Genomic DNA, 25,035 nt, shown 5'->3' with positions numbered 1-25,035 from the left:
CATTGAGGAATTATACTCTGCCATGGAAAACTTGATCAGTGTAGAGAATCAACTTTTGCTTACAAAATATACATTTGATGAGGGAAAAACGGGAACTAATGAGAACACTGGAATGTTACTCATAGGAAGTAGAACTTTTGAAAGACAACGTGAAATGATTAAATGATGAACATGTAGAAACAAATTCAACAGAAATGGATCTTCAATTAAAACTTGATGAACTTGACGCATCAGAATTCTCTAGTAGGAATCGTGCAAAATGCTGGGAACAGAAGGAATTGCTGATGAATCAGAACAGTTGTTTGAAAGCAGAATTAACAACCAAAACTGCTGACCTTCTTGAGCTTTGGTCCAATCTGAACAACATGAAGGATGAGATGCGCTGTAAGGAAGAGCATATCCAGACTTCAAAAAGTGAATTCCACGGAACGGATTAAAGATCTCACAGATGAATTGAAAGAGTCTAAGGGCCAGTCAGTGACCATGGAGGAAAGATTCCAAAAATAACTGAATGCCTAGGCGAAGTTGTTAAACTTACGCAAGGATTCTGCAGATAACTCTAAAACAAAAACAACTCAACTTACTGGAGTTGCTGCTGAGTGGAATGAAAAGAATCATAAGCTCGAAAAACAACTGGAAAAGAATAAAGTAATCAAAAATTTAGCTAAAATTGTGAAACAAGTGGGAATGAAGGTTCTATTGTCGAAACATAAACATCCATATGTGTCGTGGCGAGCTGCACAACGAAATAAGATGAAAAATGCTATGGGGATGAGCACAGTGTTCGTCTATCCGGAAAAAATGAGATAAATCAACAACTACCTATGACCCCAATTGCCGAATTGACAAAGAGTGGTTCAATGCGAAAAGAGGATGAAAACATACTCAGATGCCAGAACAGCCTCCAAATCAACAGATTTTATCTGCAACGACAGAGCCTACCACACCTTCGACAGTAGTGCGAAGGAGATATGGAAAATTTAAAAGGCCTGCAGACCACCTGAACCTATGAACTCAAGAGATTTGAAGGGGAATATGTGGTAGTAATAATGATGTAAATACATGTGGTAAACTAGAATAACTTGAAATACATTGGATAAAAATTTGGGGGGTGTAGTATAAGGGTCTGGCACTTATAGGGTTAACATGGGACTGAGTACAGTGCCACACGTGATGTAAAAGAACACATGACCTGCACCTAGGGGTCAGTCTAGTATTAGTCAGAGCCACGTGCACAAGTAAGCATGGAGAGAGCTCCTAGCTTGAACATTTACTGTATATATGTACATAGTTCTTGTTGCTAATACATACATAGTTAACTTACTTAAGACTACAAAGACTTCATTAAGCCCCACCAAATGATAACCAACACCCTACAACAGTGCCCGCTGATCCTGGAAACAGTGCAGGAGCAATCACAGGGGCTATTGGATATGGAGGCAGGCTGTTTGAAAGGCCAACTTCAGTGCTCTGGCACTTCATCCCAACTGCAAAAGTAACAAGAAAAGAAAAACTACCCCTCTAACCCTCACCCTCACAGCCCCCGATACCCCCATACACTCCCCATGATTCATCCATGCTAACCCATGCCACCTCATGTCCCCCACCCACCCCCATGATCCCTCACATTCTCCATGCCAACCAAGGCTTAGAGGTTTCTTAGATAACTAAAAATGATTTTAAGCACATATGTAGGTTCACAAGTTACTACTATGATAACTTCCAGCTCCCCCAATTAATCTAACTCCCAGTTACACTTCCATTAAGGCAACAGTAAAACACAGACATAGATGTAAACAGACCCAGGCAAAGCACACACCCTGTCAAATTCAAAGTCAGTTTTTCTCAGCTTCGGTTCCTTGTAGACAGCAGCTTGAGGTTTTTCACACTTGTGTTTGATCTTAAAAGTGTTTTCCCTTGCGCACAGCCTTTTCTCCTTTATACACATTTTCCCCTTCGAATGCAAATTCCCATTGCTTCACTAGGTCTTTGAACTTTACCCCTTGATTAATAAAAATATATCATAGTACCAATTTTACCAATAATCTTTGGGAAAAACAGACACACTGGGCAGAATTTTCCCGTTGGCATACGGGAGTGGGACCCGCACAGTGATGCGTAAAATAACGTGCGGTGACGTCGGGCAAGTGTCCCGACATCACCACGCACCATTACGATATTCTGTTGGGTGGGCGCGCGATGATATCTTCTGCGCGCCCACCATTAATTAATGGGCCACTTAAGGCCCTTGACTCACCAATCAACGCTAATTTTTCGGTGCCCATGCAGTCTTTGGGCAGAATATTGCCCTTGGTGGGCGTGTGGGCCCCACCGGCTTGGCAGCGGGCGGACAGCTGACCCCCGCCGCCAAAACAAGGCCCAGCACCATTTTGAGTGGGCGGGCCAATTAAGGCCCACCCAGCGGCCTGCCCGACGGGAAGCGCTATGCGCTTCCTGTGCGGGGTGGGGAGGGAATCCCCAACTGTCAAAATGCCCTCTTTCGCGTAAAAAATAGAGAAATAAAAATGTTATTAACATGTCCCCCTTATGTGACAATGTCACATGAGATGGGACATGTCAATAAATAACACATGACATTTATTAAAGTTTTTAAAAAGGAACATGAAATCTCATCCCGGCAGTGGATGGGGTTTCATGTTTTATCAGAAGGCCGCTGGGGCTCCTGGCCTGTCCGCCAGCCTTAAGGTTGGAGGGGCAGGGCCTTTAATTACTTTCATTAGTCTGTCAATGGCCTCAATTGGCCATTGACAGGTCGGCGGGTGGACAGCTGATTTCGCTGTCTGCCCACCTTCCTGAAAATTTAAAGGGACCGGGATGACGTCGGGGGTTCCTCCCAAAGCCATCCCGCGTCATTTTCCCGTTGGCGAGTGGACCCCGCCCCCAAATTGCCGACAGGAAAATTCTGGGCTATGGGTCGCACGCATCAGCGCAACAAGCATGCAGGTAGGACACATTGTATAAACCTCATCCATGGGTGGGATGAGAGAGCTCACTGGGGTCGCGAATGTGCTCTTTCAAGTATTGATTTTTCAATGTTTTTGAAACTTGCCTGTGTGATCTGCAATACTTCAAATCGCATACCAGCTGCTTTGTCTGGACTCTTTACCCTTCGGTCAGCACTCTGCAGTGAGGAATCTATTTTGGACCTGCAGGTTTCTGGAAGCCTTCCCATAGCCTGGGAATGGGAGCTGAACTCTCCACTGGAGGCATCTCCTCTGAGGAGGAAGGGAGGGCTAGAAGGAGGAGGAGGCCAGGAGTGCACATGAAGCCCCCAGGGGAGCCACCTTTGGGAGGACAGGCGCAGGCACAAGGGGCGCAGGGCCAAGAGGTAGACCAAGGCGGAAGCCTTAATTGGCCTGCCCGCGTAAATTGGTGGCGCGCTCGCAATCGGGTCCATGCCCGCTCCCACTCCGCGCCCCCCCCAGGCATCCAGAAAATTCTGCCCACTATTTCTTAACTTCTGGCTAGGTGAAACATTTCACCCCCTCTTTGGAATTCAAGCTACTCTGGTTTATTTAAAAATGCAAATGTTCCCTTTACACCTCACATTCTAAAACTTGTCCATATTTACCGATTTAGCATTTCAAACCTAGCTTCTCTTCTTACATCAAAGCTTTCAGACCAGATGTCTCTAATTCAATTAAGTCCCACACACACAGATACACACACCTCACTATTACTATACAATAAATTCCAAATACCTTTATGAAAATTATTATATCTTCCTGACACTTATGACATTACCAATGGCTCCTTTACTCAAACACTATAACTTGCCTTTACATTCCACTCTACAGAAATGCTCATTCTTGGCAGTTCCATTCTCACCAAATATCTCTAACTTTCCTTTCCTTTCTAAAATCCTTCAATACATCATTACCTTCTAGCCATGTACCAAATTTTTTTGTTCGAATCCCTCCAATTCGGCTTCCACTCTGTTCCCTGTTAATTTTTGCATCTTAGTAGGTAAACAGCATCTAAGAAGATGGTTTGTAATGGCTCATAATAGATACAGAAGTAGAAAATCAGTAGAGAAGTGATGAAATGTACCTCTCGCATCCTCAATTTCTTCTGCACCCAAACCCAGTAAAGATTCCACCCTGCTCAAAGTCACACATTACACTCTTTATGACTGCAACCATATCTGTTCTTGTTCAGTGTGGTCAAGTATGCCTTTTTCTTCCATCACCTCTTCTCTGTTGTCTAACTGTATGCCGCTGTAAGATTTCACTCAGTAACTATCCCATTCAGCTAATGCACCAGAAATAAAGGGCCCCTGGCCTTCCAGAATTCCCAAGGAGCCATCCTTTTCCTCAATTAACGTGCTGTTTTCTGGGATGTTATGTGTAGGCACGGCCAGCTGCAAATCATCCTGATTTGTACCATGCTCCATCTTTCCATAAGCTCCATAATCCCTCTGTCATTAGCTTGTGGGTGAAATAAGATCATCATTGATGCACCCCACACCTCCCCACCACCATGAACAAAGGTGTATTTCCATTGTGTATTCCCACTGATTCCATCCTCCTTTCCAGCCACTTTTAGAAGCTCAATCAAAGTTAGGAGAGTTAGTCGAAAGCTTGGTTTAAATTTAGCAGTAATGGACAGGACATGGGGTGGCTATCTCATTAAATGTTCCCTGGTCAAGTACAGAATGGCTTCGATACATCTCACATTTATCCATCACCAACACTTTTTGCTTTTACCTCCACATCATTACTTGGCTTCACCACATGTCGCCATCACTGTTGAAACTCCTATCCACACTTTTGCCACCATTGAATTTGATTTCTTCAGTGTCTTTTTTCTTGCCTTTCCAAACTCTTCCCTCATAAATCTACAACTCATTCAAAACTCAGCTATATCGTGTCCCACACTACATCCCGCTGACCCTTTATCATCATTTTCATTCAATTACATTTGCTAACTCTTACCTAATGCATTGAGTTTAAAAACTTGTCTTCATCTTCAAATCATTCTATGGTCTTGTTCTTCCCCATCTGTATCACCAGCTATAGCCATAGGTTGCCTTGACGACTCTTCAGTGCGCTGACTGTCATTTCTTGCACATTCCTTTCTATTTTCTGCACCATTTGTTGCAAAGTTTTTAGTCACTTCAGCCCCACTTTCTGGAGCTCCATCGCTAAGCCAGCTGTACTTGGTCTCTCCTCTCTCCAACTTCAAAAGATTCTTAAATTCATCTGTTTGAAGAAGTTCTCAGTCACACTTCATCATTTGTTCACTGATTATTTCTCCCCTTGTGAACATCTTGGGGCAATTTTCTTCTTCAAAGATGCTATTTAAGGGCAAGCTGTTGTTGTTTATGCTATGAAATTTTTACTTTGGGGGTGACAAGTGGCAAATAACATTCGTGCCACATAAGTACTAGGCAATCACCATCTCGAACAAGAGAAAATCCGACCTTCTGCCCTTGACACTCAATGACATTACCATTGCTGAATACTCCATCATCAGTATCCTGGAGGTCATCATTGACCAGAAACTGAACTGGACCAGCCACATAAATACTGTGACTACAAGAGCAGGTCAGAGGTTGTGTTATTATGTGGCAAGTAATTTGTCTTCTCACTTCCCAAAGCCTGTCCACCAACTAAAAGGCACAAGCCAGGTGTATAAAAGAACACTCTTCACTTGCTTGGATGAATGCAGCTTCAACAACGCTCAAGAAACTCAATATTATCCATGACAAAGCAGCCTGCTTGATTAGCTCCTCAACCACACCTTAAAGATCCATTCCCTCTGCTGCTGGTGCACATTGGCAGCAGTGTGTACTATCTACAAGATGCACTGCAACAGCTCATCAAAGCTACTTTGCCAGCACCTTCCAAACCTGCGAGCTCTACCACCTAGAAGGACAAAGTAACAGATGCATGGGAACACCACCACCCGCATGTTCTCCTTCAAGTCGCACACCATTCTGACTTGGAACTGTATTGCCATTCCTTCATTGTCACTGGGTCAATATCCTGCAACACCCTTCCTAACAGCAGCACACCAGACGCACTGCAGTGCTTCAGGAAGAAATCCCAACACCACCTCCTTAAAGGCAACTAGAGATGGGCAATAAAAACTGGCCCTGCCAGTGATACCCATATTCCATGAATGAATTAAAAAAAAACTCCTTTATCAATGAGGTAACTTTTTTATCTTTATTGACTGAGTATTAAGCATTGCTTAGGCAGAACAGAGAAGAAAATCAGGCAGAGAGGATTATATGTTACTAATGGGCCCTGGCTGATTTTCCTTTTGTTGAAGTCATATAGCTCTGCAACAAGCATGTGATCCTCTCCTGTTTTCCTCTTTGCACTTCCCTCAGATGATGCTTAACACCCAGGTAGTAAAGGTAAAAATCCACTAAAATGTCTCTCGCTCATAGTGTCGGTGTAATCCATTCAAAATTTCAGGCAAGGCATTATAAAACTTGGGGAGATGGTTTGGAATTCAATCTGAGATATAAACTTGGACTACTGTTAAGAAATTCATAAATCGCACACTTGAGTTATCAAACCACCATTATATAGATTCCTAGCCCTTGGTAGGAAAACCCAAAGGGCTTTTATAGCTATAGTAGAGCTTGCTGAGTTCATGATGAATGGTGTTAGCAAAGAAAAAGTATTATTCAAGTGAATATTTGGTCATTGTTCATAAGTAGATTAACTGATACAGGTTTCGCAAGAAAAAAATGATTGACCAATTTACCCATCTGGTGCAGTTCTTAACTATGCATTTCTTAATACCTGTGCTGTAATTTTCCAGGTTTAAGCCCTGCAGAGATTCAGCAGCTCTGGAAAGAGGTGACCGGGGTGCACAATATGGAAGACGGCGTTTTGAAGCATGGCGGGCTGGATCTCTCTACCAATAATTCCTCCTCTACTACCTCCACTACCACTTCCAAAGCATCACCACCAATAACTCATCATTCGTTAATGAACGGACAGGCTTCAGTTCTCACAACAAGAAGAGATAGGTAAGTATCTCAGATAGATTAAAGTGCCCGCTATGCACATAGAGACAATGGGGAGAATTTTAACCCCACAAACTTGGTGGGTTTGGATCAGGTGAGAGGTTAATTTATTAAAAGTCTGATCCCTGACCCCAACCCACCTTCAATCACTTCCGGTTTCCACAAAGGCGGATGGCTGCTTGGGAATAGGGATGTGGATGTGTGGGGAAATCCCAACTTTATGGTTTCCCATATGCGACTAGACACCACCACCACTCCTGGATCTATCTGAAACTTCAGCAATCACAGATTTATGGTAGGCTAGTTAACTTGCTACATTGCTTGGAGGCCCAAAATTAATTTTTGAGATGGTGAAAATTTCTGTGTGTAACTGCCTTACATTTTGTTATAGCCATAAGTCAAACTAACATCCCTCCTCATAGCTCCTTATTCTTCTTTTCTTCTACTTTGATTTTGACTACGATCATGTTCCAGTACCTGTTCTTTGTCTGACTTCCCATAGGCTGTCCGTTTATCTTAATGAAAGCAACAGCATTTTCAATTAAAGTATAGCCCACACCTCCAAAACCCAATTCTAATTCACCTGTCTTCAAGAATTGTAAGTTTTTGGGTGAAATTGTGGTTCTTTTCTTTGTGGGTCTTTTCTTTTATGAAATTAATGTACAGTTACAGCTGTAATTCCCTACTCTGATTTTAAAAGAACACAAGATCATTATGCAGCATTTGAACAAAATGTTTCAATTTGTTCACAAATCCATGGTACAATGGCATCAGTTGCATTCAAACATATCATCATGTCACTCTTATTTGAAGTGAATTGATTCTCTCCCCACTAAAAAATAGTCTTGCCTTTCTCCCTTTAGAGATAGTTTAAACGTTTACATTTCAAGGAACAAAAACTAAGCCTCATCATAGATCCATGGACCATGCTTTTTGGGGTTTTCTCTAGTATGTTTATTTCTTTGTCTTTGCTAAGAACATTTTCAAGATGTTGGCCAATGGAGAGAGCTGACAAGCATTTTGTGTGACTTAATGAGAAATATTAAAAATTTCCAATAGGTAAACAGCTCTCATTACCGATAAATCAATGTTATTTAAATAAACTATTTTATTTCTTAAAAATATATACTTGTTGAAAAGCTAACAATTCAATGGAGAACTGTGCTATTTTGAATTTTTTCCACTCTGGAAATGTCTTAGGTAATTCATTCATGGAATTATATTTGTGTTTCCTATTTTCTTCCTAGTTCTCTAAACATCCTAGATCTCGCACTGTAAGCTACTGACAGAATGGTTAGACAATTTGCTGAGACCCCAATCTATGTTCATCTTGAACCAGCTACTAGGAAGCGTGCAACAGGTCTCATTCTTCTGACTACCGTCACCAGTGCTCTTTAAACAGCGCAAATGAGACCAATAATTCAATGTCTAATAGATTGTACCTGTGTCCTCCAAAATCATAGACCTTGCATTATTGTTCTAGTACACTAGGCCACTGTTATGCCATTATTATTATGAGGTCTTTGCTCCATGTGGAATGACTTTCACATTTTACAGTTCCCTATGTGGAGTATCCTTTCTTTATCTTCAATTATGTTACAGTCGCCAAGAGCCACAAAATATTTCCAGTCAAATCAGCATACTTAACTAATTCTGGCATTGCATCCACCACTCCCATGACACACCTCATGTCATTGTCTCCTTCCCATGCCATTCCCATCCCATGCCATCCCAATCCCATGCCATTACAACCTTCCAATGCCACCATCTCATGCCATTCTTTCTCTCCCTTGCTGTCGTAATCCCATGCCATCCCCCCTCCCACTCTCCCATGCCACCTCCATCCCATGCCATTCCATCCTTCCTATGCTATGCCTCATACACCATTCCATTTCATGCTACTCCATACTTCCCAGGCAATCCCTCTGATTCCATCCACATCCCACCATACTATGCTAATCCCCCTCCCATGCCATCCCTGCCTTCCATGCTATGCACTCCCCCCATGCTATCTCCCCACCACCCAACCCCCCCATGCATTCCAACCCCCCTCCCCACTCCTATGTCACCCAACACCCTCCCCAGTCTATCCAGCCAGGATAACTTTGTTGATGGGCTCCCCTTACCTTCTGCTGTTCTTTTTCTCTGCTAACCCCTTGCTGCCTTCACCACCACCGCCAACCATTGGCAGCCACACATGGATCATGTAGTCCAGTCCTCCATGCGTTTAGGTGTCTCCATGTGCACCAGGCTCCATACACCAGATCAGCCCATCAACCAAAGTGTGGAAAGGCAAAAACTGGGTATTATTATTGTATATATTTTAAAGACTCTGGCCATGAAATTCAGCTACATCCTGTTTTTGGTGCCGATTCTATGAAAGCCTGAAACTCAAAATATTTAGGCCGGAATGCTTCCTGTCACTTACTGCATATTCCATGCAACATGCCCTGACTATTAGGAGGCTAGTACAGGTGTGCTGTGCATGCACTGGAAGCATCCAGAGTAGACAAATCATGACGTCAAACAGCAAGCCGCTAACTCTAATATAAAATAAAAGCAGGAAATTCTGGAAATACACAGCAGGTCTGGCCGCACCTGTGGAAAGAGAAACAGATTTAATGTTTCAAGTCTGTGATTTTTCATCAGATCTCTGATGTTAATTTGACGCACAATTTGCCATTTTGAACTGCGAAGATCTAGTTCATCACTCCCAGCTGAACATGTATTCAGCTTTTGGAGGGAACCCACATTAATGTTATTTAAAGGTCGAATCATGCAACCTTCAGGTGAAGTGCTTTTGACTTTGATTTGCTGATACAAAGGCCAGAAGCCCTGTTGGCATCGGGCAGCATGGCGGGCAGGAGTGGGGTTACAAAATTTGGCGAGAAGGCCAAACGTCAGTTTCATGACTTCATGAAACCAGTTTGAGATTGTCTGCTTCACCCGTTAGTGGCGGGTCGCGTTTTCGGCCACCGCACGTCAGGAACCTAATTTCAATACTTTAGCATCTTATTATAAGCCCTGCTCACCGGAATCATCCCCGCACGCTAGATCATCCGGGCACATCGGCGTGATTGTATGTCGACATGTTTCATGACTGTACTTAAGTGACGTGTACCTGGCGAGTGTCTCTTTGCCCAGGATTTTGAGGTTTGTTTGCCTTCCTTGCTTCGGGCCGCACTTGTGGTCATCAGCGCCGGGGTTCGCAGGCAGCACCACATCACTTTTAGAGGGGCTCATGGGCAGGTTTCTGTGAGACCAGCCATAAGGCAAGAGTGGCTTTTCAATGGCTGCAGGGCTAGGGCTTGTTTGTGGAAAGGGTAGGTGGCCTCAGGCAAGGGCAGAGGCTGCAGGGCGAGGGCTGAGCTGGGGAAGGGGGGGGTATCCCAGGATGTGTGTGGAGGCACATGTTGATCTGTGCAAATGGTCTCAAGATGGTGAGGGCTGAGAAGACAGTCTCCAGAGGAGATGAGGCCAGATGGAGATGTGAGGGTGTGTGTGAGAGCGAGAGTAGTGATGTCTCTTGAGTGGGCAGTGAGTGAGATGCCAGTGAATGTGTGATGGCCTTGTGAGTGTGAGAGTTTAGAGTGATAAGATGGTTGCATTACCCTAGTGGCACGTATGAGATCATTCATCCATTTTCTGCACTGGATGGCCGACCTCTTGTGTGCAGCATTGGCACTGACCACCTCCACCTCCCAAGCTGGAGTGGTGAGGCTGATGGGCCTCCTGCAGCCAGAGCGGGAGTAGATGACATGGCAGCGGGCCTCCAGAGCATCCAGATGGCGTCCCAGGGATGCGTTATTGAATCAAGGGGCTGCACTTTTCTAGGCTTTTGGGTCATGTCTTCACCTGGGCTGCAAGCATTGAGAAATGTGTGCGCATGCAGTTTAAACATAGCGCCTGCATGGGGAAGTGGCGAGGTAATGGTGTGGCGGGCAAATCGGAGGCCGCCCGGCAGCAAGGTGGCATGTTTCCGTGCAAAAACCCACCATTGTGGCTGGCGGGTAAAACAACTTTTTCCCCTCCTGTTACCACACTTTGTGCAAACCTGGGATGATTCAGCCCAAAGATTGTAGAAGTTCTGTGCTGAGTATTATTGGATAAGTTTTGCAAACTTTTTGGTTTCACAAAGGAGTGGAGCTGGATTTTGACAGGGAACTCAGTGGAGTTGGATGGCCTATCAGGATAAAGTCTGCTTCAGTAATGGGGTCTATAGTTGCAGTTCGTCTTGGGCTGCAGCATGATTTGGAAATGGAGCAGAGGCAGCAGAGAGGGGAAGCTCTGCACAGAGCGAGGAGGAGAAGGCCCCTGAATAGAAGATCCTCCCCACGTTTAGGAACACCACTTCTACCTCACCTGAGCCAGTAGCAGACTCTGAGGGCCCTACATTTCACTAAGAACATAGTGACTGAACTGAGTCACATTCTACAGCCTGACTTGCAGCTGCAAAGCAGGACATTGACAGCATTGCCAGTGACCATGAAGATCGCCATTGTTCTCAGTTTTTACACCAATGGATCCTTTCAGGCTGGAGCAGGGTACATTAGCAAATTTCACAGTTCTTTGGTTCACCACCAAGAATTAGAGGCTGGTTGCTGGGTGATGCCTGCTGTACACCTAGCTCATGACTCCCCTCTGCCACTTGACATCGCATGGGCAGCACACCTACAAGAAGAGTCATGCAGCAAGTAGGAATGTCATGGAACAAAACATCAATGTCCTGAAACAATGCTTCCACTGCCTGGGCTGTTGTGGGGCTGCCTTCCACTGCTGGTCAGAGCATGTCTCCAGGGCTCATAGTGATCTGCTGTGTCCTCCATAACCTTGCTATCATGAGGGTGCAGCCCTGACCACCTAGTCTTTGGAGGACACCTTGGAAGTAGGAGGAGGAGAAAGAAGAGGAAGGGAGGAAGTATCTGGGCCCCCTCCACCTCTGACAGGTTGTCTGCCAGCAGATACTTAAAGTCCAGTTCCCCTGAGACTCTTCCCCATAATACAGTTGCTTTTTCCACTACAGTCACAGCTAAGATCCTGAAATAAAAACCACCAACATTCCATAACAACTTTATCCAATACTACTTCCAATAATACAAAACTGAGCTATTCACCTTGTACGTTCTGCGAGTGAGTGTCTCTCAGGTGCTTTTGACTGACCGAGTGAGCGCTCCTATGCAGTGCTACCCCAGTGGCTGCAGCTCAGAAAGCTGCTGACATTCAATGGGGGAGACTGCTGATGGCTTTGGAGGACAACTCTGGGTCTTATGAGCCTGGCTTCGGACTGATCCAACTCGGTATGAACAGCAGAAATATGGAAATGGAAATCGCAAGGGCACTGGCAGCGTGACCATGGTGGAAGCACAAACGCTGTCATCCTAAAAGAGGACAGCAGTTTGGGGCAACACAGCTACTGCCACTCTCCCGGCCAGACATTGCAACAGTTATAGTAATATGTTGGAGCATGGAGGGCTGGATTGCTGTCAGAGACTTTGAACACAAGTATCTGCAGCCATCATGGCAGCAGTCTGAGCCTGAATGGCACCAAGCTGGGTTTACATATCAACAAGCAGAGATCTCATGACCTCAGTTTGAGCTTCTGTTGGGTGGCTTCTGCCTGTGCTGCATTGGAAGCTGAGACTTCAACTACCTGCAATCACTCTGCATCACGGTTGGGACCACATGAAGTTGACCACCCAATTCCACGCAGGAAAAGATGGGCTTCGACTCTGCATGAAGCCCTGTGCCAAGTTGGAATTGGACTTTTCTATGGACCCTGTCAGTGACAAGAGGCTCTGTGAATGAATTTCCAATGCACCAAGCATCTTCCTGTACATGCTCAGCAGCATTCTCCTGCACGCCACCCATCCATGTCCTCATCTGAGTCCTTTGTGAGGTCTGTGACCTTGCTCACCAGTAAGCTGGCACACAAACTATCCTTTCACCCTGGTCTGGCTATAGACCACTCATGCCCGGGAGCTCACCATCCTGATCCCAACTCTATGCTATGCTGTAAGGTGCATGTGATGCCAGTACCTGAGCTTGTTAGATAGTATCAAAGCAGTATTAGGCTGTGACTGTCAAATCAAATAATGGTACTTCTTCGTCAGAGATTTGATGGTGCTCTTCATAATGAAGCTGGTCAGGTAGAAAATGTTGGGTATTTGAAAGCAGAAAATCATAACAGGAGGGAGGGATAGGGTGGTGTAGAGAGCAAGAGATCCATGGTCACATCATCTGCAGCTCCCAGTTCATGCCAGATAGCCAGGATGAGAGTGGTGGGATTTGACAATGTGTATAAGACAGAAACATCAATCATCCTTGTCATGAAGAGATATTAATGTCTATAATGTTACTGAAAATTATTTCTAAATTGGAATTATAGTGGGGTATGTGTCTATGTGTGTGTCTTAATTGGATTAAAACCAGCTAGCCTGGGTGCTTTGATGCATAGTAGTTTGAAGTGTTAATTGGGTAAACACTAAAGAGGACGGAAGGTAAAGTATAAATTTGCATTTGTTGAATAACGCATTCAAGAGTGGGAATAAAACCTTGCACCTAGCTGGGAGACACCAAGCAATGTGTTTATATTACTAATAAAATTAGTGGGATGAAAATGTTATTGTTAGAAGATGTGACATTAAAAGCCTAGGATACCATGGAAAATTACATTCAAAGGAAAAGCTAGGTATAAACAGAAAGGAGTTTGTGTGTGTAAGGCAGAGGCATTTAAGTTCTAACCAGCCTGTAAGCCTACAACTGTGTCTGCAAAGGGACCAAATTGCAAGGAACCTCATTTTGAATTGGTAAGGTCAAATGTGCTTTGCCTGGTGTCTGTTTAAAGTCTATGGGTTATTGTTGCCTTGGTGAAGATTTACCTGGGAGCGATTAATTTGGGGATTTGTTCAGAAGTCATTATGGTAATAATTTGTAGACATGTGCATGTGTTTAATTTGTTGTTAAATTAATGAATGTTTAATTTAGTTTTATATAAAAGACATTTTGAGGCTCGGTCTTATTCCTGAATTCAGAGCTACATCTCAAACATACCAATTGAAAATATAAGTTAAGACAGTTGTTCAAGTTTCCCTCTGGGATTTAAACAACTCAGCCTTTACCAACTGCTGTGTCATAACAATCCTGAATGCTCTGAGTGACGCTGGATGCAATGACCTCAGTCACAGCTAACCCTATGGTGCGAGTGCTGTCTCCTCCTCAGGGCTCAGGAAATGCAGGAGTGCCAGCCCACAATCAGTATTCTGCTGCTCCCTGTCGTTATGTCACAGAATCAGAGAATTTTTCCAGCGCAGAGAGAGGCCATTTGGCCCATCGAGTCTGTACTGGCTCTCTGAAAGAGCAATCTTCCTAGTCCCACTCCCTGCCTTATCCCCGTAACCTTGCACATTCTCTCTTTTTAGGTAGCAGTCCAATTCCATTTTGAATACCTCACTTGAACCTGCCTCCACCACCCTCTCAGGAAGTTTGTTCCAGGCTCCAACCGCCCTCTGGGTGAAAAAATTTTTCCTCACATCACATTTACTCTTTTTGCCAATTATTTTATCTATGCCCTCTAGTTCTTGATGCTCGCTTGAGTGGGAACAGTTTCTCACTATTTAGCCTGTCCATACCCCTCAGGATCTTGAATACCTCTATCAAGTCTCCTCTCAGCCTTCTTTTCTCTAAGGAAAACAGTTCCAACCTCTACAATCTATCCTCATAGCTACAGTTCTTCATCCCTGGAATAATTATTGTGAATCTCCTCTGTACTCTCTCCAATGCCTTCACATCCTCCCTCAAGCATGACGCCCAGAACTGCGTGCAGTACTCTAGATGAGGCCTAGTTAGTGTCTTATACAAGTTCAACATGACCTCCTTACTCTTATACTCAAAGCCCCTATTAACAAAGCCTAAGATACTATATGCCTTATTAACTGCTCTCCTAACATACCCTGCCATCTTCAATGGCTTATGTACATATATCCCAAGATCCCCCTGTTCATGCACCTCTTTAGAGTTTCTCCCTTTAATTTATACTGTCTCTCCATATTCTTCGTGCCAAAATGAATCACTTCACACTTCTCTGCATTGAACTTCATCTGCCACTTGTCTGGCAATCCACCAACATGTCAGAATCTTCAGGTTGACATGCGGGTGCGGGCCCCGCTCACCGATGCGTAAAATGACGTGCGGTGACATCGGGCGTGCATCCCGACATCACCATGTGTCACTCAGATCTTCAGTTCAGTGTGCGCGCACCGGAGTCGGCTTTTGCATTTATCATGAAACCTCATCCACAGGTGGGATGAGGTTTCATGAAGTGTTTATAAATTGAATAAAACTTTTTTATTACAGTTCATTGACGTGTCCCAGCTCATGTGACACTGTCACATGAGGGGACATGTCTTAAATTCTTTTCTTTATTAAAATTTTTGACAGTCAAACCTGAGGCAGCTCTGTGCCTTTCAGCGCTCCTTTGTGTGCAGGCCCCAACTCAGCCTACTCCCCCTCGCCTGCACAGGGAGCACACAGCGCTTCTGGGTACACATCACGCTGGGCAGGCCTTAATTGGCCCGCCGACGTAAAATGGTGGTGCGCAGCCAATCGCGGGCGGTGATTGGCTGCAACGCCCTCCTGCTCCTGCTCAGCCCCTGCAACGGGGAGAAAATTCTCCCATATGTCTTTATGAAGTTCAAGACTATCCTCATCACAATTGACAATTTTTCAAATCTTCATATCATCTGCAAAATTTGAAACCACAGTCCAGGTCATTGATAAATATCAGGAAGAGCAAGGGTCCCAACACTGACCCCTGGGGAACTCCACTACAAACCTTCTTCCAATCTGAAAAGCATCTATTAACTACTACTCTTTGTTGCCTGTCACTTAGCCAATTTCTTATGCAAGTACCTACTCTTCCTTTTATTCATTGAGCTAGAATTTTGCTCACAAGTCTGTTGTGTGGCACTGTATCAAATGTCTTTTAAAATATACCATTTCAACAGCGTTTCCCTTATCAACCTTCTCTGTTACCTCCTCAAAAAACTGCAGCAAGTTGGTTAAACATGATTTTCCCTTAATGAGCCTATGCTGGCTTTCCTTAATTATCCTGCACTTGTCTAAGTAGCTATTAATTTTGTCCATCACTATAGTTTCCAGAAGTTTCCCTACCACTTAAGTCAAACTGACTGGCCTGTAGTTGCCAGCTTTATCCTTGCACCCCTTTTTGAAGAAGGGCGTAACATTTACAATTCTTTAGTCCTCTGGCACCACCCCTGTGTCTAAGGACTGGAAGATTATCACTAGCGCCTCTGCAATTTCCATTCTCACTTCCCTCAGTACCCTTGGATGCGTCTCATCCGGTCCTGGTAGCTTATCAATTCTAAGTAAAGATACCCTTTCTAAAACCTCCTCCTTCTCAATTGTAAATTCTTCTAGTTGTACCAGTTGGCTCCTCTCTCACCTCGGCCTGGGATAGCATCTTCCTTTGTAAATACAGGTGCAAAGTACTCGGTTAGTATCTCCACTATTTCCCCTGCCTCCACATGCAAGTCCCCTTTTTATCCCTAATCGGCCCTACTCTTTCTTTTAACGCACTTTTATTATTTAAATGCTTATAGGAGACCTTGGAATTCCCTTTTGTATTAGCTGCTAGTCTATTTTCATCCTGTCGCCTTGCTTTTCTTATTAGTTTTTTTTCACTTCCCCTCTGGTCCTTCTATATTCAGCCTGATTCTTGATTGTATTTTTCTGCCTTAGATCTGTCGTATGAGCACTTCTTCATTTTCATCTTCACCTCTATCTCTCTCATGATCCAGGGTGCTCTGGATTTATCTGTCCTACCTTTCCCCTTCAAGGGAATGTATCTTGATATTGCCTGCAGTACTTTTTCTGTTCAGCCATCGCCTTTTTGACAACATTTGATTCCAACTCACATGACTCAGATGCATTCTCACCCCATCGAAGTTGGCTTTCCCCAATTAATTATCCCTGCACTGGATTGATCCTTGTCCTTTTTCATGGCCAAACTAAACCTTATAATACAATGGTCACTGTCCCCTAAATGCTTTCCCACTGATATTTGATCCTCTTGGGCCAACTCATTTCCCAAACCCAGGTCGAACAGTGCCTTCCCTCTCGTTGGAGCAGAAACATACTGCTGCAGAAAATTATCTTAAACCCATTCCAGGAATTCTTGCCCCTCTTGTCCCTTTGCACTATTCCAACTCATTCTATATTTGCATAATTAAAGCCCCCCATTATAATTACTCTATAATTGTTGCACCTCTCTGTAATTTCTTTGCAGATTTGCTTCTCTACATCCCTTCCAATAGGTGGTGGTCTATATGCTATACCAATCAATGTTATTGCACCTTTCCCATTCCTTACCTCTAGCCACAAAGATTCCATCCTTGGCCCTTCTGGACAAACCTCTCTCTCCAGTACTGTAATGCCATCTTTAATCAATACTGCCAGCCACCCCACCCCCACCTTTCTTTCCCGTCTCTCCTAAATACATTGTACCCAGGAATATTTAACGATTTAATGCCCAGTCCTGCCCTTCTTTGAGCCAGGTCTCTATTACAGCAATAATATCATAATTCCATTTGTCAACCTGTGCCTGCAGTTCACCAACCTTATTAACCACACTCCGTGCATTCACACACATGCACATTAACCTGGTTTAGGCTTTTTTTTTTTACTTTCTCCTTACTCTGGCCCCATCTAATGACTTACTATTGCCTCCTCTAATTCTATCAAGTTCTTCAAGTACTCTATTTACCTTGATACTACTCTCTAATATTTCCTCCTTATCAGTTAATATTTTTCTAACTCCCACTGCCAGTTTTTCTCCTCTCTACTCTGAATTTCCCCTCAGGTTCCCATTCCTCATTCAAATGTAGTTTAAACCCTCCCCGGCAGCACAAGCAGTCAAGCCCTCGGAGCCAGACTCTGGGCATTGACCACCAGCTCCCATTTCCTTCTCAGTGTGAGCCTGTGGAAACATGGGGGAAAACATCCGATCGGGTCCGAGCCACCATTTTACTTGGGCGGGCCAACTGAGGCCCACCCAGCGTGATGTGCGCCCGGAAGCGCTAAGTGCTCCCTGTGCAGACCTGGGTGGGGGGTTTCCCTGAGTCGGGGCCTGCATTCTTTCGCGCATGCACATAAAAGAGCGCAGAAATCTCCTGTGCCTCAAGGAAATTAGTTTAAGTTTTAAAAATCTAAATAAAGAAAAGAAAAGATTTTAAGAAATGTCCCCTCATGTGACAGTGTCTCATGAGCTGGGACGTGTCAATGAATTTTTGTAAAAATTTTTATTCAATTTATAAACACTTCATGAAACCTCATCCCGCCCATGGATGAGGTCCCATGAAAAATGTGAAGGCCACCTGGGCTCTTTGCTCAGTTTATTAGTTTACTTAGTTTTTAAATGGCCTTAATAGGCCTTTGACAGTTCGGTGGGTGCTCAGCTGACTCAACTGCGCGCCCGCCGAACTGAAAATCTAAATGATGCACGGTGACGTTGGGACGCATGCACGACGTCACCCTGCGTCATCTTACGCCTCGGCAAGCGGGCCCCGCCCCCGCTCATCGAGCTGAAAATTCTGGCCATGAGCCTGGATTTTCACCGCGGGCTCCTGAGCTCAGCCATCAGGTTCAACTGGAGGTCAGAATCCCAGTTTGTGGGAATTTTGCAGAGCAGGCAATTAATTGCTGACAGTTCTCAAAGCTGGAGGGCCAATCAGATGTCTTCCAGCTTCAAAGCAGCAGAGGGATGAAATGGAAGGTAAGTGAGGGAGAGGCTGCTTTTCCCAAATTATTTTTAAATTTAAACTAAAAAATGGCTTTTGTTTTCAGGCCACCAAAGTTGGGGGTGGGGTGAGTCCCTCTACAGGACAAGCTGCAACTGCTGCTCCACTCAGGCAGGAAGAAACTCTAGGCCTGCTTGGACTTCTGCCCACCACCACCTCCCTACCCACACCTGGTTTGTTGCTAGGTGGCCACCTCCAGGCAGTTAAACTGGCCCCTGTTGCCTGCAGGAACCAGGAGGCTGACTAGAAAATCCCTGTCCACCTCTGTTAGCAGGTCTTAATGGACATGCTGCGAGTGGGCAACTGGCTCTGCTGTCTCCCACTCCACCTCTACAAAAGTTGCCTGGAACAGGATGAGGCTGAGGTTTGGGCACGCAGGCCAGCACCGCTATTTTCAGAGTTCATCCACCTCTGACCTCAGGCATGGTGGCAACTAAAAATCAATCCCATGGCGTCTTTCCTCTTTTCAACTTACATCACTAAGGTCCCAGGGCCGCTTCCAAAAACCTGGCAGTACTTTCTCTGGCCATTTGCTTCATTTTCTGTTCTCTTCCTTTCAACAAAGCCCAGACACCATTACAGTAACTCCTGTGGCCTGAGCTCAGCTCCCCATTAAGAGGGGCAGGCTGCCTGTAAGAGGGTGCAGGCTGACGTTGTGCTAGCCACGCACACACCTGGGCCGCTTCCTGAGTTTACAGCCTGTCAGTAGAGCGTTTTGCTCTACTCCGCTGCACGCTGCAATCATATTGATGAGCAGGCAGCACAAAAGTTGCACATTGTCTGCCTCAATAGGACTGGACGCGGGGAAATCGTACTTCGAAATGCCTGCATCCGATATCGGGCCTAATCAAATTCCTCCCCCCTCTATGTCTTCCATGGCACCGGAACATTATGAACTGTTTTCTGCAACAATGACATTCTTTGCAATACTAATACAGTAAAGCCACAGCCAGCATAGAAGTATCAATAAAGTCTGCCAGTTGTGCCATAAATTTACTGAGAAGCAAGATCTGTATTAATCATAACATTCATTAGACTTAATCAGATAAGATATCATAATGAAAGACATGATTAAATGGAGTCAGAATAAAAAAAAAGTGCTTTGTGAATTCAGTGGTGTGGTAGGCTTAAACTGATAGCTCCCAACACTGGGCTGATGGTTATGCAGTATATTGTCAGATTCAGTAATTATGTCATTGCCTTTGGAAATATGGTGTATTTTCTGGTAGACGGAATGAGAATGTATTGGAGTTTAGCTTGTTGATCTTTTTTAAAGGCCTGAATTCTGTCTGGCCAAACAACCAGCTGCAAAGCTAGAGGTGAACTCATGCACTACAGTGCCTGAAGGCAATTTTGACCAGGGCTGAATAGTCCATTTGAGGTAGAGAATAAAAAATAACGAGAAGCCTTGCTACAGATTTAGTATCGGCCTCCATTGTCAAAGTATGGTGCCATGATGTTTAATCATAGGCAGCTAGCAACCAAAGGGGTTTGGTTTGCCTGTGGTTTTGAAATAAATTCGATGTTTCACTTTGGGCTTTTAAATTGTGGTTTTCTAGTTTGAATAAGCTTACAGCAGTTTATTCTGTGAATCATGCATCTTAGTATCTCAGACCTTGGCCCCTCAATTTCTGCCCAGGTCTAAGTGATAAACATGATGGTGGTAACTTACATATTGGAATTTATGTATGATTCCATGTACACCTTTCAACTTACCTAATTCATTTACGCTTTAAAATAATTTACAAAACTTAAGATACTTAAGGGGACAAGCTGGGAGACAGGATGCCCATAAAATGGCGAGGGAAAGCAGCTAGTGGAGTGCCCATCATCTTACCATTAGCAAGCTATCTTGTCAGTGGCAGGGGCTTTCCTGCCCAAAGCCCAATTGAGCCGCTTAAGTATCCAAATAAGGGCCATTTCCCTCTTCTACTGACATTCAGCCAGTGGCAGGGAAGCCCTCCACTGCGTGGGGAGACCTGGTGGGAACGAGGCCTATTCGGGCACTCTTTGGCCCACAAAGTGTCCCCTCCCCCACCCTGTGGCCTCAGCAATGGTGTCTCCTGCCCTCACTAAGTTCCCCTTACCTAGCCACCACACACCCTCCCACTTCCCCACTTCAGCAGGGCCTGCCTGACTGACCCCAGCATCCCCGGACCCCATTTACCCTGTTGTGAGGGCACCAGTGATGTGTGTTCTTCCTCCTGTTACAGTCCAAGCAATGGCCGCCACTCCCTGTGGTGCTGCTGAACTACCAGTCCTCCAATTAGCTTCCCCTGCCGTGATATAGCCACAGATTCTGTTGACCACCAAAGCGGGATTGCCCTCCCGCTTTTGGGCACATCAGTGGGACCACCTCCGCCAGCACCAAATTCAGTCCATTAAATCAAGGCCCCTTCTGTTTTCTGAAGCGGACAGAAAAGATCCCATGACACTGTTAAAAGAAGAGCAGAGGTGTCCCTTTGAGTCCTGATTAAAATGTATCCCTTAATCAACACTTAAAACAAATGATCTGGTAATTTATTTAATTACTGTTTGCAGTAAACTTGCTTTGCACAAATTGGCTGCTGCACTTCCCACATTACAACAGTGACTTCATTACTTCATTGGTTGTGAAGCACTTTGGATGGTCACAAAATTCTGAAAGGTGCTATATAAATTCAAGTCTTCTTTTAAGCAACACCAAAAACTGTCTACACCTAAAATTTCCATTCCAGGAGTTGGTTTGCTATTTCAGTCTCTTGAAATGAAACAATATATTATAATCCTCAAGTAAGGAGTTTCTAACATGATACATAAGCCACCCCTTACAGAGCTTTTTTTAGCTTGAATGCTCCAAAGAAATACCATAAGGACTAAGGAACAACAATAACATTCTGACTTTTATCCCTTAATTCCTTTGAAGGAGAAAGCATTTTCATTGATGTGGAGACCCTTTCGTTATAGAGCAATATTACCGATTTGTGATAAAATGACAAAATATTTTTAGTTGATCCTCGAGAATTAGGTGTATTAATATTTAGAGTTCTTGGCCTTGACTGGATGAAAACTTGAACTTCACCGTCAGTTTTCAGCCAACTGATGGGTGATTTTCCAGTGTGGGTTCCATTACCAGTGAGAAGCCTGGGAATTAGTAGGTACTGAATAAAATGTAAAGGAGTATTTTGATTTTTTTAGAAAGGTAAAAACTAGATAGAAAATGATTCACAAGATACAAATGTGGTAAACATGAAGTTAAGTGATCAGAACTCATCATGTGGTTTCATGTGCACCAGACATGACTAAGAAATTACCTCCCTATCTAACATTAAGTTACAAAATATTACTTCTAAAACAATTTGCAACAAACACATCCAGTGGCTCAGAGTATCAGGAACCTATTATTTTTATACTACAAAAGGCTGCTGACAGTTACATTGAGCGGGATTTTCCGCAATGGAACATTTCATGTAACTTAAAAACTTAGAACTTATAAAATTACATATTTGGCAACTTACTATTATAGTAACAAAGCTACTTACATGACAGGATTAACTTTACTATTGTAATTTTGACCCTAACTGAAAATAATAGAAAATTAAATTTGAATTTGAAGTACTTCTCTTTTTCTCATCCTGTCTTTCTATTTCTCTATTCTGTCTCTTATTTTTGTCACTTAACTTTATGTTTACCTCGATTGTATCTTGTGAATCATTTTCTATTAATTCTTTAAGAACTCTTTAAAACTCATCAACCTCAGTCATCTCGATGCCAAAACTAAACAGGCCACCATAGGCATACATGATCTACAGTTTGCAAATAACTGCAGTGCCGTTGCCCACTCTGCACCAGATTTGCAAGCCACTCTCAATCGTTTCAATTCTGCATACAAGAACCTCTCCTGTGCTGAAATGTTGCCAAAACAAAACTCATGTATCAACTCACCCCGGTCAGCCAAATATTTCACCTCCGTACATGTTGAAGGAGAGACTCAGGAATGTGTTGAGCCCTTCCCATACTTGGCAGCCAACTCTGTCAAAAAGCCACTGTTGAGGAGGATCAACTGTGCCTGTTCAGCCTTTTACAAACCATGGCAGCAAGTGTTTGATGACAAAGACCTCTGCAAGTCAGCAAAAGTCCTAGCGTACAGAGCAGTTGTCATCACCACATTCCTGTACTGCAGTGAGACCTGGGGACACAGAAGAGTGCTAGAGAAATTCCATCAACAATGTTTCCGCTGCATCCTCCAGATTCAATAGGAGGACCATCGAACAAATGCTGGTGTCCTTGTTGAAGCCAGCACCACAAGCATTCAGGAAAACCCCTGCAGAATCAACATCAATGAACTGGGCACTGTGTCCAAATGGTTGAAAAGCATCACCCCAATCAGGTCCTGTTTTCTCGAGCTTCAAATGGCCAATGTTCCAGAGGAAGACAAAGAAAATGCTTAGACACACTGAAACTATCCTTGAAGCATAACAGCATTGACATGAATGACTGGGAGGAGCTTGCTACCTGTTGTTTAAAATGGTGACAACCTGTCCATCAAGTTGCATCATGTTTTGAATTGTAACGTCATAATGATGAGGCAGAGTAGTGGCAGGGAAGGGCAAAAGAGGAAGCAAAACTTGCACTAAAGATTCCTCTACCTCGTGGGATATCCTGCCCCATGTGTCCAAAGATCTGTGGGTCAAGAATCAGCCTGTTCAGTTACATGAAGTCCCATGACAGAAACCTGCAATCCTGAGTAGACATCGTCCTCGAATCCAGCAAACAACGATGACAGTTAATTCTCAGCCTCCACAATGGTGGTGGAACCCACACTGGAAAATCACCCAACAGTTGGCTGAAAACTGACTGCGAACGTCAAGTGTTTATCCAGTCAATGCCAAGGACTCTAAATATTAATACATCTGATTTTCTAGGATCAAAAAGTGGAGCGCTACTGATTACTAAGAAACCTGTTTTGAGTGCCCACAGCCCAATCATGACCAAAGAACATAACTTGATCCTGGATGCAGAAAGAGTGAATGCAAATCTTTAATTCTTGCAGAAGGCCACTGATACCCATCCTAGCCATCTCTTCCTCAGTTCTGCTATTTGCTCTCTCCCTTCTGCATTGATGTGGGTGCAACTGGCAGCATGCAAATTCTTGATGACCTACTCTTGTGTTAAAAATATGTGTTTTAAAAGTAAAGCAGGATTTCCAGAAAGACTGCTCTTTCGGAGATTTACGAAGTCCTGGAAAATAGCTTACCTTAATCAACTCCTTCTGCCTATTTATTCTGTGCACAGTTCAGCAAACATCGGCTAAGACAGAATTAGTGCACCACATATTATTTCATTAAGAACCATATTCTCATTTTCTCACTTTTATAAACGGGACCAGTTGTGCACATCTGAATTTTTGTGCACAAGGGAAAAAGCAAATCACATGCACAGTTTTATTTGAGAAAATAAGAAATATGCTGAGTATTTTAAGAGGATCTATTTGTGTGAACAGTCTTTTGGGTTAATAGGAATTTAAGGCAAAAAGCTAAATTTTCTATTTGCAAATATTTAGACACAGCAACAGTTTTTATTAACTAGTTGATGCCCAGTGTCCTTGTTACACAACGCAATAATAAAGTGTTGAGTCAAAATCATCATCAGGTTTGCTTTGTAGTAGCAGTTCAAGTTTACGGTAATAAAGAAAATAGCTTAATGACATCAAATTTCTGCTAGTTATACACCTGCAAAAGTAATTATTTTGCTGGATTTGTCAATTCATAAATCTCATCTTATGAGATAATATTGTACAATAATGAATGAAAACAATTTATGTACTGTTCAATTAATTGTTTGCTATAGTAAACATGAAGGATCCTTATTATAAATGCATACAATTTAACAATTTATGGCTTTTTGAAACAACTTGTATCAAGTGAATATATAGGTTATCTTATTCCTAGAGTTGAATTTTATGTGGAGTGAAGGTTAAAATTATTGTGTTTCTGCTGTGATGACTGTATTCAGCATTTTGATGTGAAAAATCCTACATCAGTGTCACCTGGCTAAATAATCAGGCAGTGTTATGCAGTCATCCTATTTTCTTTCACTCTTTATTAACAGCCATCTTGGCTCTCTTTCTTTCCTAATTGGAACATCATACAGCCTTGGCAGTTGTACTATTCAATAGAATGATTAATTTTTCCTGACTGTTCTGAGCTCAATTGACCTGTTTTGACCCGTTTGTCA

At 43.6% G+C, this 25,035-nt stretch overlaps 1 protein-coding gene across 15 annotated transcripts in view; it reads left to right on the top strand.

The window, feature by feature from the left end:
* foxp2 (forkhead box P2) overlaps positions 1 to 25,035 on the top strand; it is an 893,115-nt gene that overhangs the window by 788,228 nt on the left and 79,852 nt on the right. For all 15 annotated transcript variants that reach the window (XM_078568064.1, XM_078568062.1, XM_078568073.1 and 12 more), the window contains one exon: positions 6,799 to 7,009. In XM_078568064.1, coding sequence (XP_078424190.1) covers positions 6,799 to 7,009 — 211 coding nt within the window. The remainder of the gene's footprint in view (positions 1 to 6,798; positions 7,010 to 25,035) is intronic.

The sequence above is a fragment of the Cetorhinus maximus genome, chromosome 22, assembly GCF_964194155.1.
Source record: "Cetorhinus maximus chromosome 22, sCetMax3.hap1.1, whole genome shotgun sequence".
Classification (NCBI taxonomy): Eukaryota; Metazoa; Chordata; class Chondrichthyes; order Lamniformes; family Cetorhinidae; genus Cetorhinus; species Cetorhinus maximus.
The sequence above is the reverse complement of the archived record's forward strand: the minus strand, read 5'-3'. Positions and strand labels throughout refer to the sequence as shown.